The 16,303-nt window shown below is 46.8% G+C and overlaps 1 protein-coding gene across 1 annotated transcript in view; it reads left to right on the forward strand.

The window, feature by feature from the left end:
• The window catches only part of ABCB7 (ATP binding cassette subfamily B member 7), a 105,151-nt gene that overhangs the window by 945 nt on the left and 87,903 nt on the right, over nt 1-16,303 (forward strand). Inside the window, exons 2-3 of the mRNA XM_077285035.1 lie at nt 10,544-10,624; nt 12,091-12,177. Coding sequence (XP_077141150.1) covers nt 10,544-10,624; nt 12,091-12,177 — 168 coding nt within the window. The remainder of the gene's footprint in view (nt 1-10,543; nt 10,625-12,090; nt 12,178-16,303) is intronic.

Below are 16,303 nucleotides of genomic sequence, written 5' to 3' on the forward strand. Positions count from 1 at the left end.
GAGATGATGATCTGAGGGGGCGTCCTCCCTGCCGGGGGCTGAGATGATAATGATCTGAGGGGGCGTCCTCCCTGCCGGGGGGCTGAGATGATAATGATCTGAGGGGGCGTCCTCCCTGCCGGGGGCTGAGATGATAATGATCTGAGGGGGCGTCCTCCCTGCCGGGGGCTGAGATGATAATGATCTGAGGGGGCGTCCTCCCTGTCGGGGGCTGAGATGATAATGATCTGAGGGGGCGTCCTCCCTGCCGGGGGCTGACATGATGATCAGAGGGGGCGTCCTCCCTGCCGGGGGCTGAGATGATAATGATCTGAGGGGGTGTCCTCCCTGCCGGGGGCTGAGATGATGATCTGAGGGGGCGTCCTCCCTGCCGGGGCTGAGACGATGATCTGAGGGGGCGTCCTCCCTGCCAGGGGCTGAGACGATGATCTGAGGGGGCGTCCTCCCTGCCGGGGGCTGACATGATGATCCGAGGGGGCGTCCTCCCTGCCAGGGGGCTGACATGATGATCAGAGGGGGCGTCCTCCCTGCCGGGGGCTGAGATGATGATCTGAGGGGGCGTCCTCCCTGCCGGGGGCTGAGATGATGATCTGAGGGGGCGTCCTCCCTGCCGGGGCTGAGATGATGATCCGAGGGGGCGTCCTCCCTGCCGGGGGCTGACATGATGATCAGAGGGGGCGTCCTCCCTGCCGGGGGCTGAGATGATGATCTGAGGGGGCGTCCTCCCTGCCGGGGGCTGAGATGATGATCTGAGGGGGCGTCCTCCCTGCCGGGGCTGAGACGATGATCTGAGGGGGCGTCCTCCCTGCCAGGGGCTGAGACGATGATCTGAGGGGGCGTCCTCCCTGCCGGGGGCTGACATGATGATCCGAGGGGGCGTCCTCCCTGCCGGGGGCTGAGACGATGATCCGAGGGGGCGTCCTCCCTGCCGGGGCTGAGACGATGATCTGAGGGGGCGTCCTCCCTGCCAGGGGCTGAGACGATGATCTGAGGGGGCGTCCTCCCTGCCGGGGGCTGAGATGATGATCTGAGGGGGCGTCCTCCCTGCCGAGGCTGAGATGATGATCTGAGGGGGCGTCCTCCCTGCCGGGGCTGAGACGATGATCTGAGGGGGCGTCCTCCCTGCCGGGGGCTGAGACGATGATCTGAGGGGGCGTCCTCCCTGCCAGGGGCTGAGACGATGATCTGAGGGGGCGTCCTCCCTGCCAGGGGCTGAGACGATGATCTGAGGGGGCGTCCTCCCTGCCGGGGGCTGAGATGATGATATGAGGGGGCGTCCTCCCTGCCGGGGGCTGAGATGATGATCTGAGGGGGCGTCCTCCCTGCCGGGGCTGAGATGATGATCTGAGGGGGCGTCCTCCCTGCCGGGGCTGAGATGATGATATGAGGGGGCGTCCTCCCTGCCGGGGGCTGAGATGATGATCTGAGGGGGCGTCCTCCCTGCCGGGGCTGAGATGATGATCTGAGGGGGCGTCCTCCCTGCCGGGGGACTGAGATACTAGACGTTGTCCATAAGCCCCTCTCCAGTACCCAGCAGAGGATGGCACACCTCTGTTCCTGCATTGGTTTCTTATTGGAATGTGCACATTGTCCATGGAGGCTGAAAGCAGCAAAACCATGAAGGAGCCCATGGAAAGGAGGAGGAAAGAAGCCCTGAAGGAGTATACCCCTCACTGTACAGTGTTCTCCGCAGCGGCCGGTGCACATTTCATAGATCTGTGCTGATCATTCGGGGGTTTACGTCCGTCATCTGATCAGTGGGTGGCAGTGTCAGACCCCCATATTGCATCATACACATGAGCAAGGCTCAATATTTGACACAAACATATGCTCCTGGCAGGGTCAACCAGGTACCCTGCCCATCCGGGGTCTAGAGCTCTGGCTCATACCGGCAGTTGCATCTTATAAGAGCCCAGGGGCCGCAGCATCGCACCACAGGGACTAGTGATGGGTTGTTCACTAACAAAACGAGACGAGCCAGATCCCTGCTGTTACCGATGACCACTAACTTCTCTGGATGGCTGTCACTGGGTGAAAAATTCCGGTGTTTGGCAGATGTAACTCCGCCTACCTGTACCAAACTCTACCCACTCATCAATTTAATTGGCTAACTGCATATAGGCGTGGTTTCCCCAGCATATACGTCATCTTAAATATTTGTTCACCCTACTCTGATCTCATATTTAATAGGGATCCACTTAGGCTCAGAAAGAGCTGGCTGTTTTTTGTGAGCGAAGCTAGATCACCAAAAAGCCGGACCGCCCATCACTAGCCAGGACAATCTCTCCTCCCAGCCTAGGGCCCACAGCATCGCCCCACTAGTACCACCGCCAGCTTCCTGCGGCAGTGACCCGGCCTCATGTTACACCACACTGTAAAATAGAAGCTTTACCAGCTTAGTTTTTGTAAATTTAGCAAAATGAATGAACAAAAGTGATATCTAAACCACATGAATAATTGGTGTGATCAGCATTTGTCTTAAAAACATCAATTCCTCTAGATACACTTGTACAAAGTTTTTGAAGGAAGGGAGGTTGTTCCAAACATCTTGGAGAACTAACCACAGATCTGTGGATGTCGCTTGTGCAAATCATCCTGTCTCCATGTAATTCCAGATGATGATGCTGAGATCTGGGCTCTGTGGGGCCGTGTCATCACTTCCAGGACAATTTATCCTTCTTTAGATGGAAGATTGTTCTTAACGACATTGGTTGTATGTCTGACTGCTGTGAGATGAAATCTGGAAGTGTTTGTAATGACAACCCAGCTCTGCTGTATCTCTATAGTGGCTGTAGAGACTGAGCAGAGGAGGGTGTGCTTTTTTTTTTTTTCTTTTTCTTCTTCCCTTCATGATCTTGTCAGCTTATGATTGGCCAGCTTCATGCATGGGACGAAGTACACACCCCCAGAGACAAAATCTCTGGTAACAACATCCTGGTTTTCTGAGCTCCTCCGCTCATGTATGATCACACACCACATCAAAGCTGAATGTGCAGGGAAACCAAGAACCTGTAACAGTGAAATGGAGCAAAATTTGTAATGAACCCGAATTGCAAAACTATTTTTAGCCGAAAATATATGCATTTAAGTAAAAGAAAACTATACCCAAAAGTGGCCAACCCCCTTTTAAAAGTGAGCCACCAGTGCTCGCCTATGCATTGACGACTGTTGCAAATCCCATCAAACCGGATAGGAATCCAGTGAACGTTGCTATGGGCCAGTGCTATCCTACATACAGCGCATCGGGTGGAAACAATCCGCAATATATATGTGCATAGAGCCCTAAGAAATGAATATGAAATGCAGATTTACGGCCAGGGTTCCTTGTAGCAAGGTTATTACAGAGGATGGCAATAATGCACATCCGTCATGTAGAGTGCAGGTTCAGTATCGTGGCCCGGGGTCAGCAGCACATGATTTATAAGCCTGATCACATGCATTGTACTGTACCGTGGATGTTCATGGCTTCAGATGTCCAGTTATTATACCGCATGTAGCCTGAAGTGATTGTGGTTGTCCCTTGTAATTGTACAGGACTTCTTATACTCCAGAAATATTGGTGGTCCTGTTTTCTGCATATATGAAAGCTTTGCACAGCTACTAGGGTCCCACGTAAAGCTCAGCGTCTATCCAGGGTGCGGCTGCTAGGAAGCGCCTTCCGAAAAGTCTCAGCAGCTTTCTGCTGCATCAGTAGAAGTGAATATACCGGGCTTCCTTATTTCTAATGGCCGGTGTTTTCTGCAGATCCATGCGGCCTTTGTAGTGCTGTGACTCTTAGGACGTTGCTTCTTAGCCACTGCACCCTGGAGGTGCGATATCTGGGTGCTGAACCTTACTTGGACCCCAGCCTCCGGAGATCGGCTCAGTGATGGCAAGCCCGGGTGTAGCTGTAAGGAAGGAATACATTGTAAATAAGTGCAGAAATGGCCTTATTAGACAAAGACACAATATGGCACAGAAACACCATTTAGTAAATTAAGTGGCACAGCCTGACGTTCTTCTTCTCAGTGCTCCCTCCACTTTATTACAACAGGAAGAAATAATAACTCCCATGGACACATTAAAGGGACCTTGGCTGACCATGTGTTGGGAGGATAATTGAGGAATAACACAGTCTGTGATCCCGCTTTCACATCTCAATTTCCTTCGTAATGGTAAGCAGCGGGGGATCCGAGGCCAAGGCTTCTCAGATACGTTGCTTGCTACAATAAAACAAATTTGATGCTTCTTGGAGGATGGCGGCCACTACTGTGAGCATGATACTCCAGTGCATTGTTCATGGAGAAGGAGGACGCTGGGGAAGAGAGCAGCGGGGACTAAGGATTAACCGAAGAAGCCATTATCATCAGGCACCTTCTGTACGCAGTGGTTTACACAAGGTTGCATTCGCCGTCCATGTTCCCTCCGTAGAGGAATACGCCTCTTTGTCTCCATTTTGGCACAGAAATCTCTGCAGGGAATATGACCTCCACGAAAATGGCCATGTCCTAAACTTTGTAGACTTGTCTTTCAGAACAACAAGAGAATTTGATCTTGTCCTGATGTCCTTTAAATCCTTAACGATTGCGGAGGTGCGATAGGCTGTGTTCTCTTCTGTTATTATAGGAGCCAGGACTTCTATTGGGGAGTCGGTCAGAATAGAGTATAGACGTCTTCTATCCGGGAGACCGGCACCAGCCAAAACTTGAAGCGGCCCCATCCTTGCCCCTGTGATGTCTGCTTCAGTGAACATTTTTTCTTTCAGCTGTGAGTTGTGCCGTTCCTCTGTTATTCATCCTTGAAATTTATTAATAAGCTGACCGCTAGGTGTTTGTTTTCCTTGTCAATGGGGTGTGTCCCTGCAGTGTGATATTGGTGGCAGCAGCAATGAATGCCTCCTCTGTCTTCATTAACATCCCCGGCGCCTGGGCTGTAAGTTCCCATCATGTGATGGGAGTCGAAGGGCAGCGCATGCCCAAAAAAAACAGCGCAGGCGCCGGGGACGTTAAAGCGAGCCTGTCACCCCCAAAATCGATGGTGAGGTAAGCCCACTGGCATCAGGAGCTTATCTACAGCATTCTGTAATGCTGTAGATAAGCCGCCGATGTAACCTGAAAGATGAGAAAAACAGGTTATATTATACTCACCCAGGGGCGGTCCCGGTACGATGGGCGTCTCATGTCTGGGGCCTCCTATCTTCATTCCATGACGTCCTCTTCTGGTCTCTGCGCCGCTGCTTCGGCGCAGGCGTACTTTGTCTGCCCTGTTGAGGGCAGAGCAAAGTACTGCAGTGCGCAGACGCCGGTAAGGTCTGAGAGGCCCTGCGCACTGCAGTACTTTGACCCATTTGACCACGGACCACAGCGGGACCGCCCAGGTGAGTATATTATAACCTCTTTTACTCCTCTTTCAGGTAACATCGGGGGCTTATCTACAGCATTACAGAATGCTGTAGATAAGCCCCTGATGACGGTGAGCTTACCTCACCATCGATTTTGGGGGTGACAGGTTCCCTTTAATGACTGCAGAGGAGGCGGCGCACGGAGGCCCTGAGTGACGGCTGGGAGGCGTTTGTGTCTGGGGGGGAAAAGACATGCCCCCCAGACAGACTACAGGTATGGCTGGCAAATTATAAAACGAATATTTCAGCGTTGGAAGGAACCTCAACTAAAAGAGCCACCTTGACAGAATGCAGCATTAGTGCTGCACAAGGTGGCACCCCCCCCGGGGGGGGGGGTGACAGGTTCCCTTTAATAATCCCATTGTGACTCGCAGGGCACCACAACTGTGACAAGCGAGACACAAAAGAACCAACAGATTCTGATTTTTGCAACGTGCTTTATCGTTGTCACTACTTGGACAGTGCTGGAAATGGCGCTTATAAAGCAGATTCCTCTGAAATGTGACTCCTATAGTGAATCAGCTTTTTACCAGGGTCGGACAGGTTCTGAGATTGTCACGTCTGCGGCACACCCGCTGTCAGACCGGACTGGTGACAGGCACATTCTGTGTGACATGCGGCCTGGTTACCCTGCGCTGCAGATACGGGTTTGATTGTAGCCATGACAAATCTCGTATGATACGTTTTCCAGTAAATCGCCCTGACTTCTATAATGTGGATCTGTCAGGTATGCTTTTGGTTTAACTTGATAAGTCCTCCATACTGCACTAACCTGGGGAGTGTTGAGCAGGGGTTGTCTTCAGGAGTGCACCTCTCTACGGGCTTCCTGCCTTTTTGGGGGTGATACACTGCTGAAGATTGATCTCAGCTGACCGGTATGGCTGAGCCCCTGGCCCCAATTGTGTGCTGTCTTATGCTGCAATGTAGGGGCACGGAGACTCCTCTTCTCATCCAGTGATTCGGCCATCTTCAGAGTAGTGCTTGTAAGCCATATAGTGAACAGCTCGCAAGGAAGAGCTTGTTCCTTGACTGAAAAATTAGCCACTTCTGAGGTGCTCTGTAATTTTGGTAATGAGAAGTATACCACATAAATAAAGATCCCTCCATTCTGGAGAACAAACAGGACTTTTAATATGGCATTGTTCCCATGACCACTAGTTATTCTTGGATCCATAAATTTGTCATCCATTTGCCTCATTTTTAGCTGCTATCTATTTTTTTTGTTTGTTTGTTTGGTTTGGCTTTTAAGCTGGAACAAAAATATGTGCGCACAACACTTTTTTTTTTTTTTTTTGTCCAACCTATAAAACTGATAGCAAACAGATCCATCTTATTTACAGGAGTTTTCCTGTCCTAACGATAAGTCTGCAGTCACTCTCTATGGCTGCAGACTTAGGCTATGTGCACACGTTACGGATTGGTGTGTGGATTTTTCTGCACCTTTTTGCAAAATCCGCGGATTTACCGCGGTTTTTGTGCGGATTCCACCTGCGGTTTTCCACCTGCGGATTCCTATTGAGGAGCAGGTGTAAACTGCTGTGGAATCCGCACAAAGAATTGACATGCTGCGGAATATACAACGCAGCGTTTCCGTGCGTTTTTTTTCCACAGCATGTGCACTGCGGATTTTGTTTTCCATAGGTTTACATGGTACTGTACAACGCATAGAAAACTGCTGCAGATCCGCACCAAAATCTGCAACGTGTGCACACAGCCTTAGGGATCCTCCCGGCGCACACTGTGCTGTGGGGATTCGCCGTTTTTTGAGTATGTTTGCGATATATATGCGCCCTTGTCCTGTGGGCGTGGCCTCGCTTCCATACACTTGTAGTATTGAGTTGCGGCCCACCCTCTAGTTGGCCATGCCCACTTGATGGCTGTATCACTAGCCGGGGCGCAGCCTCGTTCTATACAAGTGTATGGAGAGCGAGGCTGGGAGTATGTACAGTGTAACGTATACATACCCTCCGGACTCTGCTCAAAAACCAGTGCAGGTGTTCAGAGACCCCTCTAGTAACAACAGATCCGTTACAAATGGAACAAAAATGGGTGCAAAACAGATACCATAGCGTGGCTACAGTTTTCTCTTTGTATCATATCCAGTGTTATTAATACTGGATTTATGTGAACAGTGCCTAAGAGGTACATTTAAAAGTTGCTTGTTTTTACTCATTTAATAAGATGAGACTGTCCCTTTAAAGATTGAGCCCCTGTAAAACCTTCTAGTTACGGTAACCCCACCTATTAGGGCAGTAGCACCGTAGGGTACAAAGACAGAATGCCACCGAGATGGAAGCCACACCGTGGAGAATAAAACACAGCATTAGCAAAGTTATAATGCTTTCTTGTTTGTACCTACAATGTTATCATGTTACCAACCATGTGTGCAGTAAGCTCGGGAGGAAACTGCAGAGCGGAGCGTTATCAGGGTGTACACCCGCTGCGGCATCCTCCGATCATCCCCCTGTCTCACACTGATACTGTAGCTGCTCCCAAACTAAGGCTGGGACTCGAGAGGAGGTTGGTGTCATACAAATAGAACACAGTTCCTATTGTTTCAGTACAGGTTACCTATAGAGAGGAGTAATTTTAAAGCTTGTGGGCCCCAATGCAAAATTTCCAACAAGGCGTCGAACTATCACAGGTCTTAACCGTAAACATTCGTGACAAAGCTAATATCCGGTTTTGCGTTTTAATCTCCCCCTTGTAACAAGAGCCTTTTTTTTTTTTTGTTCCGTCCACATAGACGTTTGAGGGCTTGTTTTTGATGGGAAGAGTTGTACTTTTGAATTACACCATTCATGTTGCCACATAGCGAACTGGAAGATGGGGTAAATATTCCAACTGCATTAAAATTACAGGGAAAAAAATGCAATTGTTTAGGGGGAATTTAGGCATATAAGTGTATGTGTTTTCTCTTCTCTGGGGCTGGATAAAGGCCATTTGTGGCCAAAATATGTTTTTAAGTTGTGTATTATGTAACCAATAAAGAGCTTATTGAAGAAGACCCTGATGCCTTGGATACCTTTGTTAGGAGAAATCTTACTCCAGGCAGCTATTGGCGTGAGATGAACTTTAAAAATGCGATGGTTGTTAAAAATCACGTTTTAATAAATTTCATTAAAAGCTCAGGATAAGCAAAATTATCGAGGAAAAATATGGAAAGCAGTATTCTTATAGTCTAAAATTGCTTTAACTAGGCAGCCTGAAAGTAAGAAAGTTTGCGATTTGACTTGCTGTTTGTATATGCCGTTGTTCTCCCACTGTGAGAGCTTTTATCTTACATAATGTACAGCTTGTTTCTAAGGAGCTTGGACAGCAGACCCTGGCCCAGTGTGCTCAGTAGTTATGTTTCTGGAGAGGAGTTAACACTGGACCCAAAATCCTATCAGCGACTGACAGCTATCGCTATGTGCACACTTAGGCCCCTTTCACACATCAGTATTTTTGCCTTCAGTCGCAATCCGTCGAATTTTGAAAAAAAAAAACGGATCCGGCGACTGCCGCCATCTGTTTTTTTTCTCATAGACTTGTATTAGCGACGGATGGCTTCACGTTTCATCAGTCGTTCGCCGGATCGTCGAAAATTGTCCGGCTGCCGGAGACGACAGGCAAAGTAAAGTTTTTTGTGTACGTCGAAAAAAAACGGACAGTGATGGATCCGTTGTTTGCTAGAATGGAAGCCTATGACGCCGGATCCGTGAAATGACGGATACTGTTTTTTTTTTAACTGGGCATGCTCAGATCCGTCCAAAAAACAGGTCCGTCGCATCAGTTTTTCACTATCTGCTACCGATCCGTTGAGCCAACGGATTGACTGACGGCAAAAAACTGATGTGTGAAAGGGGCCTTATACAGACAGATGTAGCCGTCAGTCACTGATAGGATCGCCCACTGCACCCAAAATCCTATCACTGACTGACAGCTATCACTATGTGCACACTTATACAGATGTAGCTGTCAGTCACTGATAGGGCCGCCCAGGTATAAGGGAATAAATCACAAGTTATCCTGACTCTCTTTTCCAGAAAACGATATATCAATCTCCATGGTTCCCCCTGCTTTATAACATGGTGCCTGCAGATTGGACGGCATTTTCATGGCAATAGGTTCCCTTTAAAGAGCAAGTGGAGCTTGAAGGATTGATATATAGGCTTGTGGTAAAAGATTCTGTATAAGGTGACACTCGCACGCCCATTGTACGTGTCTGTGTGCTATTTTTTTGTTTTGCTTTTTCAAATGGACCCCACACAGACCCATACATTTTCATTGATCCATGTACACATTGTACCTTTTGAAAACGGTTCTGTGAGACTCGGATTGAGTCCAATTCTCATCCATTTGGTGGATCAAACTACCGTATTAAAGGGAACCTGTCACAAGAAAAAAAGACACTATTAACCTGCCAGCGCTTGCACTTAGTTGAATGCTCCATCCATCTTTCACTGATCCTTTAAGAGTCAACGAATAAGGAAAAGATCAGATCGTCTTCTCTGGATGTTGCATGGATACAAACAGTTGGTTTCTCTCCAGTGTAAAAATTCACATTTATGTGTGACTGTAGCCTAATGTGCGTTGCATGCGTTGAATTCCCTGCTCTGCGCCCCGCCACAGAAGTCCATGGGGTGGTCCTAACCAGTGACACAGTCTTCCTTGTGCAGCTGTCAATCACTTGGAGCGGCTGCAAGGCCCAGAAGGAGCAGGAATCTTCTCCCATCACCCAATATCAGCTTCTCCTGCTCTATCACACACTACCCACAGGTTGGACAGAATCTCCGAGCTGGCAGGATCCCTTTAAATGTTTTGGCCAGAAGTGTATTATCTGTTGCCCACAATCTTTTGTCTGGTATGAGAAGAGTAACATAAGGGAGAGAGACTCTGAGAAATGGAGTGGGATTTCGAGAAACAAAGAAGCAAAGGCTGCTGCTGTCTAGGGACGCAGTCGCTGCAGCGCTAGAAAGGTCCCTTTGTCATTCTGCATTTTTAATGTTTGTTTTTCATTTGCTTTACACCTGCTGCCTATGTTCTCCTGGCGCAGTTTCAGCTTCCTAGGTTGTGTTTTCCTCCTGGGCATCAGAAAACATAAAAGCCCAGGCAGAAGCCCTATTCTTTGAAGAGTCCTTATTCTCTTTTGCCTTAACCTGCCCTTCATTCTTTCCTCAGGTCCTACACCCGATCCCAAGACGGACCTCGTGGTGTATATGGGGGAAAGGCCATTCATGCCACTTGTTAGATCCAGCAAAGGTATAATAGTTTCTTTCTGTGTTGGCAGCGGGGAGATGAGCTGGTAACACCCTGAGAGTATTCTCTCATTATCCTGCATCATTTTGCATAATGCTTTTTAGAAATGGATGAATAATTTTTCAGTCACTAGGAAAAAGCAAAAAAAAGTATGATAATTACTTGATATTATGATCTGATTGATACAGACCTAAAATAAAGTATAAATTTAGAAACATTGCGTGTCCATGTATAGAGGATGCAGGCAGATCACACTGCTCCCATTCAGAAAGGGTATGATAACTATTGATGATGGTGACATTCCCTTTAAGGAACTACATTAAGTTTTTGCTTCTCAATTTAAGAGCAGCATAAAATAGAGACAGAGACACTGGGTCAATGAGTTCCTTCCTGTGGCTTTATTTCACTATTTTATCTGCTAGTCTTCTCTTTGATGAGATCAGTCTAGCCATATCCGCACTATCGATTGACCGCTTTCTGTGTACACTGTGCATAGGCAGAAAGCTGCCAATCAGTGGTGGTGGTGGGCCTAGCCAGAGCTCATGGATATGGAGGACTACATAGCAGGAGCTCATCACTGAGGGCTCTAGCAGAGTAGCAGATAAAGAAGTGTTTTATCAAAACTACAGCAAGAAACCCAGTAAGTGACACACCTCTGGAACCAGGGTCTCTGTCCCTACTTTATGCTGCTATCAGATGGGACAACAAAAATCTGGTGACAGATTCTCTTTAAAGGGAACATGTCATGTCCCCAGAATGCTATTAGCCTGCACATATGGGGTTAATCTGCAGGTAAAAAGCCTTCTAAAGCGGTGAGGCCGCCGCACTGAAAGTTACCAGGAGGAAATTGATTGTATTTCTCCGGCTTTCAGTCCTAGAGGCGTGGCTCAGTGTATAGTGAGTGGCGGCTGTAAACACCCCCCCGCGCTATGACTGACAGCCGGCTCTGCAGCGTATCCGCACAGAGCCAACTGGCTGCAGGTTGATAACGTCTGGAGACATGACTGGTTCCCTTTAAAGTAAGGTTTCAATCGTGTCATGGTTCCATCATTGGTTAGAAACCTTTTTGGTATTAGGAAATGTAATGTTATATCATGCATTTATTGTAACGACTCATTTACAAGTAAGAGATATTCCCGGTTGCTGATCTGTAGGTTTTTTGCAGCCAAGAACAGGTGCTGGGGCTGCCTGTATTCTCCAAATGGTGGCTTAATAGAATCTCTGGTGTCACTGATATACACTAGAAATAATATATAATAACTGTCTGTGAAAGCTGTGAGAAGATGGAGTCCTAATCTAGATGTATGAGCAGAATGTTATATATCCTGGTGGCCTACATCGCTATGTACATACAGTACATCAGCCATAAAGCTGTTGGAAGCCGATCTTTCTATACACTGTAATGATATTGAGCCTTTAATATGTAGTGACGTGTAAGAATTAACGGCATTCTTATGTCTATGATACAGGTGCTCTCCGGTTTACCTTCCACTCACGTAAGAACGTGCTGGCATGGACACGCGGGTGGGAGTCTTCATACAGACCCAAAGCAAGGGGTAAGAAATTGTTAATATACCAAATAGCCTTAAAGCGGACCTACACTTTCACATGAAAATGATTAGAGTGCAGGACAGTGCAGTATAATAATCATTTATACAAATCACTCTATTGGCGGTTTTTTTTTCTGATAACCCGGAATACAAACCGCTCAAAGTCTGTGCTGCCGACTACACTCAACAAGGCAGCATTCTTGCCGCTCTTAGCATATGGAATTCGCTCCCACCCTGAAGATGGTAGCCTAGTGGCAGAAGTTTGTTGCCACATTTAGTGTAGCTAGTAGCATAGACTTCAGGCTCCATACTGCGTGTTCTCGGCTAAAGTCACTAATAGAGTGTTTTAGAAAATGATTGTACTACAGAGTGCTTCATTATAATCATTTTTATGTGAAAGTGTAAGATTTTGTTACATAATCAGAGAGCAGTATAATGTAGAGACAGAGACCCTGACTCCAGTGATGTATCACTTAGTGGGCTGCTTAGTGTAGTTTTGATAAAATCACTGTTTTATCAGCCAGGAGAGGAGCACTAGAGGACTAGCAAACCTTCTGCCATATAGTCCTCCATATTCATGAGCAGTGTGTAACCCCGCCCATACCATTGATAGACAGCTTTCTGCCCATGCACAGTGTACACAGAAAGCTGCCAATCAGTGATGTGGGCGGGGTTATACAGAGCTCAGCATTCAGAGAACTGCTAGATCAGCAGCAGATAAAACAGTGATTGTATCAAATGAACAGCAAGCAGCCTAGTAAGTGGCGCATCACTGAAATCTTGATCTCTTTTCCTACATTATGCTGCTCTCAGATTGGGTAGCAAAAACCTGGTGATAGATTGCCTGTAAGAAAGAGGTCGCTACTGTATACTGTCCTGGGATTTTATTATGTTTGCTTTGTAAGAATTAAAGAAAAATAGGAGTTATCTATCATGTATACATTAAACATACTTTTCCTGAGGAGGGCAAAATAATTGAAACATGGAGTTCAAAAGACCTCTCCAACTAAAGAGTGAGTCACCGAAACCCCCATCATAGTTATGAGCACACAGTGTTGAAACAAGTCTTTATTAGTAGGTGCGTGGCTGATGTAGCCTTAAGGTACCTTCACACGAAGTGACGCTGCAGCGATAGCGACAACGATGCCGATCGCTGCAGCGTCGCTGTTTGGTCGCTGGAGAGCTGTCACACAGACCGCTCTCCAGCGACCAACGATGCCGAGGTCCCCGGGTAACCAGGGTAAACATCGGGTTGCTAAGCGCAGGGCTGCGCTTAGTAACCCGATGTTTACCCTGGTTACCAGCGTAAAAGTAAAAAAAACAAACAGCACATACTTACATGCGTCCCCCAGCGTCTGCTTCCTGACACTGACTGAGCTCCGGCCCTAACAGCAGAGCGGTGACGTCACCGCTGTGCTTTCACTTTCACTTTAGGTGCCGGCGCTCAGTAAGTGTCAGGAAGCGGACGCTGGGGGACGCATGTAAGTATGTGCTGTTTGTTTTTTTTACTTTTACGCTGGTAACCAGGGTAAACATCGGGTTACTAAGCGCGGCCCTGCGCTTGGTAACCCGATGTTTACCCTGGTTACCAGTGTAAAACATCGCTGGGTATCGTTGCTTTTGCTTTCAAACACAACGATACACAGCGATCGGACGACCAAATAAAGTTCTGGACTTTATTCAGCGACCAGCGACATCACAGCAGGATCCTGATCGCTGCTGCGTGTCAAACGAAACGATATCGCTAGCCAGGACGCTGCAACGTCACGGATCGCTAGCGATGTCGTTTCGTGTGAAGGTACCTTTAGCAATGTAGACAAATCTAAAAAAAAAAGAAAAAGAGAACTAATAAACCTTTCAGCTGTGCATAGTGAGTCTAGTTCACACTTGGGTGTCTATAGGGGTCTTAAGTGCTCCAACTTTGTCCAAAATAGTACAATGTATACACTACCGTTCAACAGTTTAGGGTCACTTAGAAATTTCCTTATTTTTGAAAGAAAAGCACAGTTTTTTCCAATGAAGCTAACATTAAATGATTCAGAAATACACTCTATACATTGTTAATGTGGTAAATGACTATTTTAGCTGCAAACATCTGGTTTGTAATGCAATATCTTCATAGGTGTATAGAGGGCCATTTCCAACAACCATCACTCCAGTGTTCTTATGGTACTTTGTGTTTGCTAACTGTGTAAGGAGGTTAATGGATGGTTAGAATACCCCTGAAAACCCTTGTGCAAGTATGTTAGCACAGCTGAAAACAGTTTGGCTGATTATAGAACCTATAAACCTGACCTTCCTTTGAGCTAGTTGAGAATTTGGAGCATTACATTTGTTGGTTCCATTAAACTCTCAAAATAGCCAGAAAAAAAGCATTTTCATGTGAAACTGGACAGTCTATTCTTGTTCTTAGAAATGAAGGCTATTCCATGCGAGAAATTGCCAAGAAACTGAAGATTTCCTACAACGGTGTGTACTACTCCCTTCAGAGAAGAGCACAAACAGGCTCTAACCAGAGTCGAAAGAGAAGTGGGAGGCCCCGCTGTACAACTGAGCAACAAGACAAGTACATTAGAGTCTGTAGTTTGAGAAATCGACACCTCACAGGTCCTCAACTGGCAGCTTCATTAAATAGTACACGCAAAACGCCAGTGTCAACGTCTACAGTGAAGAGGCGACTCCGGGATGCTGGCCTTCAGGGCAGAGTGGCAAAGAAAAAGCCATATCTGAGACTAGCTAATAAAAGGAAAAGATTAATATGGGCAGAAGAGCAGACATTGGACAGAGGAAGATTGGAAAAAAGTGTTATGGACAGACGAATCCAAGTTTGAGGTGTTTGGATCACACAACTGAAAAGATGCTGGAAGAGTGTCTGACGCCATCTGTCAAGCATGGTGGAGGTAATTTGACGGTCTGGGGTTGCTTTGGTGCTGGTAAAGTGGGAGATTTGTACAAGGTAAAAGGGATATTTAATAAGGAAGGCTATCACTCCATTTTGCCATGCCATACCCTGTGGACAGCGCTTGATTGGAGCTAATTTAATCTTACAACAGGACAATGACCCAAAGCACACCTCCAAATTATGCCAGAACTATTTAGGGAAGAAGCAGGCAGCTGGTATTCTATCTGTAATGGAGTGGCCACCGCAGTCACCAGATCTCAATCCCAAAGAGCTGTTGTGGGAGCAGCTTGACCGTATGGTGCAAAAAGTGCCCATCAAGCCACACCAACTTGTGGTAGGGGCTTCTGGAAGCACGGGGGTGAAATTTCTCCAGATTACCTCAGCAAATTAACTGCTAGACTGCCAAAGGTCTGCAGTGCTGTAATTGCTGCAAAGGGAGCATTCTTTGACGAAAGCAAAGTTTGAAGGAGAAAATTATTTCAAATAAAAAAATTTTTTTGAAACCTTGTCAGTGTCTGGACTAGATTTTCAATTCATTTGGCAACTCATTTGAATAATAAAAGTATGAGTTTTCATGGAAAAAACAAAATTGTCTGGGTGACCCTAAACTTTTGAACGGTAGTGTATATTTAAAGGAAAAAATGTAAAATTGATGGTATATTTGAGACCGGCCAGTATTCCAGACAGTAAGAATGAGCACCCGGGGTATTGGTACACCTATGACATATCTTATCAAACTTGTCAAGGAAACCTCTTTGTGTAGATAACTTTTTGAAACTTGTGAAGCCTAGCAGTGGTATAAGATCGGTGGAGGATATAGAATTATGTGGCCCTTTCATAGTAACTGGGAGGGAATAATTTGGGTTGTATCCAGAAAGAAATACCACTGCTCAGCCAATATGGCTCCAACATCTTCCACACACCTGCTCTTTTTCTGAGCATGTGCTGGTTTAGAAATCCTGTCTAGTAAGACATCATGAAAAATGGAAATATGCAGTGTGGCTTCATGTCATCTATGGAGAAGTCTTCTAAAGTACTTTAGATGTGGCATTGTGGACCTGGGTCAGAAGGACATGTTTGAGCGGTGGAAAACAAAATAGATTATTAGGGAGATTAAATTCCTTCTTTAGGGCTTGAAATGTTATAACACCCTCACCAATCCCACTCACTTGACGGATCTGATGATCTGTTCACCATATAGGAAACACCTAATCAGTACCTGATCTCGGG

Source organism: Ranitomeya variabilis, chromosome 2 (genome assembly GCF_051348905.1).
Source record: "Ranitomeya variabilis isolate aRanVar5 chromosome 2, aRanVar5.hap1, whole genome shotgun sequence".
Lineage (NCBI taxonomy): Eukaryota > Metazoa > Chordata > Amphibia > Anura > Dendrobatidae > Ranitomeya > Ranitomeya variabilis.